Here is a 3789-nt window from a genome sequence, read left to right as displayed (position 1 = left end):
TGTGTGTGTGTGTGTGTGTGTGTGTGTGTGTGTGTGTGTGTGTGTGTGTGTGTGTGTGACAACACACACAGACAAAACAGATGCTAAATTGCCACCGTCCTCACTTAACTTTCCAAATAACACATACTATTGCCACTCGGAGTGCACCAGCTCCCAACACCTGAAATTATAATCTGGATTAGACTCAACACACAAGGGGCTCTGCAGTGATGGAAATCTGTATCAATAATCAAAAAACGTTTAACTTGCGGATCGGCTTCACACACGTTTGAATCATTCAAGATTACTCGTCTAATCTCCATTATCGGGGTTAAACGCATTAAAACGTCTGGTCTAATCTGGTCAAATAAACCCGGGTTATTTCATCTCACCGTCTCAAGTGGGATTACCGTCCGTTGCGTTTGCACTTTCCCCCGTAATCTCAACCCCTCCGGGGCCGAAATTTGAATGAGGGGATTAAAATCCTAATTTGATCTGATACTGACCGTTGATACTCGCAGGTGGAGGCCAACATCGGTGCGAGAACTCGCCATCTTCACCCAGACGTAATGGATTAGGGTGGGATTAGCCCGGATTAGACCCATCACCGTGCTCCATTTTGCCTCCCTTTATTTTGAATTCCGCGAGAACCCGACCCCTGCGTCTCCGAAGTGTCGGAAAAAAAGTTTTGAGCAAAGTTTTTTCTCGAAAAAAAAAAAAAACAAGAGCCTCCGCCGCACTTTGAATCCCTGCGCCGCCGCCAGAACTCCCAAGACACACGCCATTGTCTCGCCCTGATAGGAATATTCATGGAGGCGCCCCGTGTGTGTGTGTGTGCGCGCGTGAGTGTGTGTGTGTGTGTTCTTAAACAGCCGAGGAGCCATTTTGTGCGGGAGCCCCGGACATGTCGGGTGCTGTTGACAGTCTGTGCTCGGGATTAGCGTGCCGGCAGCAAGGCAATCCCTAATCCCTGACTGTATCGTAATCTATTTACCCGCCGCGCAAAAAGGATTTCCATATGAAAGTGTGCGCACCGCCACGCCGCCGCCGCCGCCGCCGCCGCCGCCGCCACCGCCGCCCCTCCGCCTGCTTTCCTCCAGTCGCAGCTCGCCGTTTGGCGCCCGCTTTTCCCGCCTTGTTTGTTTTGTCTTTTAGCTTTCCGGCGCCGCCACCGCAGGTCAACCAGCATGGCGGCGAGCGGTACCCGGGCCCGGAGCGTTACCACGGTTACCCCCAAAAAAAGAAAAACCTCCTCTCACCTCACTTTGAAAAACTTCCTCCGATCACTTCCTGTCCACATCTGAGTTCCCTCAGGATCTCAAAGTCAAAATGGATTCACTTCCTCCGTGTGTGTGTGTGTGTGTGTGTGTGTGTGTGTGTGTGTGTGGGGTTGGACGTCGGCCGAGCCCAGCTGGACACGGTGGGGACAAACACGCCGCCCAGGGCGCCGTGTTTACGGGAAGCTGTTTGTCCAGCTGCCGGAGGGAGGCTGCGAGGAAGCGGTGAGATGGCGCCGCGGCTCTTAATTAAAATCGTGATTCGTCCCTTTTTCCCGCGGATCAAAATGGTTGTTCTTCGCCGTCAAACAAACAGCGGCGGCGCCGGAATACATGTTTGCTAACCCGCCGCCACGGCAGGGGGGGGTTTGATTATTGACACGCTGTTTTGCTATTCCTCCGGGCGCCAGGAAAAACATCCGCGCTGGCAGGTTTCCTCACAGCTGATTGGCTGAAATCTTTCGCCACTTCTCGGTTTCCTTGATTATAATTTTTTTTCGCCCCCAAAGTTGGAATAATCGCTTTATTACACCTTTATTACCACACTGACGTCAACCAAACATGCTAATTGAGAGCTAGCCTCGTCCTGAAGACCAACAGCTTGATTTTCTTACAGGATTTACAGGTTAGCTTTGATGCTAACCGCGCTGAAGTGCGCCTTTTTCCAAATGGAGTTGCTAGCTAGCGACCTAGCTGCCGTTGCTAGCGTGGCTAATCCAGCCAACCGTGCTGGTTGTTGAGATCCTGATGGTACACACACACACACACACACACACGAGAAGGGGTCGGCTAGCTCTAAAGAATCAGGGTGAAAGTGCGATTAGCAATGCTGCGAAGATGCTAACGGTGTCAACTGGTAGGCCAGCAGAACCAGATGGACCATTCCATGTTGCTCCTCCGGTTCTCCTGGAGGAACCCCTCTGTGGAAACCATCCGATTGAGCTTTGAGTTCGTTAAAAGCCCGTCGTTGAGGTCGTTCTCCACGGGAGGGCGACGTTTGGACGGCGCCTGGAGTTTTTTTTTGGGGGGGGGGTCGTAAAAAAAGACAGAAGAAGAAAAAAAAAATCCAATCGGATTCTGAAAGAAAACAGACGTGTCTTTGTTTTTTCTTTTTTTTCAAAACCTTTATTAGAAAGACACGGATGTACATCTCTGAATCTGGAGATGGGGGGGGCAGAAAGGGGGCGGAGCTTCCACTGTTTCCTTTAATTTCTCTGCAAAGATCAAATAGCGGAAAAAAAGGGAAAGAAAAAAAAAAAAAAGAAAAACTTTTCATCTTATAAACAAGTGCTGCGATTCAGCGTCCGGGGAGCGGGTCGGGAAGCGGGACGCCGCAGCAGAACCAACTTGAAGGATAATCCCGGCGGGACGTCCCGATCCCACGCCGACTTTTGGATCGGAAAAGTAATCCTGCGCCCGGCGATCGGCGCCGTTTTTGTCCGCTCTGCGAAAGCCCGGGCTCGGACTACAAAAATGGCGGACGGTCACAGCACCTGGAATCGCCAGGACGCCTGGTCTTTGTAGTCCAAACAGTCGGAGGCGTTGAAGTTGAGCTTCCAGGTGGAGGCGGCCGGCTCCTTGTAGTCCAGACAGTCCGAGGAGTTGAAGGCGAGGCCGGCGGCGCCGTACGCCTGGTGCGGGTGGTGCGGCGGGTGGTGGTGGTGGTGGTGAGGGTGGGGGTGCGCGTGGTGACCCGACGCCTGGCTGATGTGGTGGTGCGAGTGGGCCGCCATGGCGCCGGTCGGCATGGGGCTGAGCTGATGCGCGTGGTGGTGTGAGTGCATGGGCGCCAGGTAGGAGCCGCACTCCACGCCGCCGAAGTAGGACCCGGACGCCGAGGCGGCGTAACCCTGGCTGTACGCCGCTGCCGTCTGGCCGTAGGACAGCGGGTAGGACGGCGTCGCCGTGGCGCCGGCGGATGAGGCGGACCGCTGCATGCAGGAGGCGCCGGTAGGGACGGCGGGATCCACGGGCGTGGTCGGCGCCGGCGCCGGGGAAATGGGCGCCGGGCTCCAGATGGACGACACCGGGGCGGTGACGGAGGTAGAGGTGCTGATCAGACCGCCGAGGCCGGACGTGACGGAGGAGGATGAAGACGAGGAGGAGGACGAGGAGGAGCTGGACGCCGCCGGCGGCGTGAACTGGCCGCTGCTCTCGGAGCCGGTGCTCTCTCTGGCCGGGGACGACTTCTTCTTCATGGGCTTCGCCTTGGAGCCGCCGCCGCCGCCGCCGCCGCCGCTCTGCTGCTGCTGCCGACACTTGGCCCGCCGGTTCTTAAACCACACCTGTGGGAGGGCGGGGGGGGTCAAAGGTCAACATCTTGTACTATCAGGCGAAGGCGGGAACCGAAGTCCACCGCGGCCGCGGTCGGGATTATAAAAAAACCACAGCGGATCTCAAGTCGCAGCAGGAAGTTTGCTCCGTAACCTTTCAAAATAAATGTATTCTCCTTTCTACTTTTTTTTTTTTTTTTTTGCGTATTAAATAGGATAATCTGGAAGCCGGTCGAGCCGGATCCTGGCGTCACGCCGTC

At 55.2% G+C, this 3789-nt stretch overlaps 1 protein-coding gene across 1 annotated transcript in view; it reads right to left on the bottom strand.

Moving 5' to 3' along the window:
• Window positions 1–2401: 2401 nt before the first annotated feature.
• LOC147228412 (homeobox protein OTX1-like) overlaps window positions 2402–3789 on the bottom strand; it is a 4474-nt gene continuing 3086 nt past the window's right edge. The window contains exon 4 of the mRNA XM_086156103.1: window positions 2402–3541. Coding sequence (XP_086012229.1) covers window positions 2741–3541 — 801 coding nt within the window. The 3' untranslated portion in view covers window positions 2402–2740. The remainder of the gene's footprint in view (window positions 3542–3789) is intronic.

Source organism: Fistularia commersonii, chromosome 12, assembly GCF_037954325.1.
Source record: "Fistularia commersonii isolate RoL2024-O1a breed Wild chromosome 12, RoL_Fcom_v1.0, whole genome shotgun sequence".
Lineage (NCBI taxonomy): Eukaryota > Metazoa > Chordata > Actinopteri > Syngnathiformes > Fistulariidae > Fistularia > Fistularia commersonii.
Note: the sequence above shows the minus strand (reverse complement) of the source record. Positions and strands in the feature narration are given on the sequence as shown.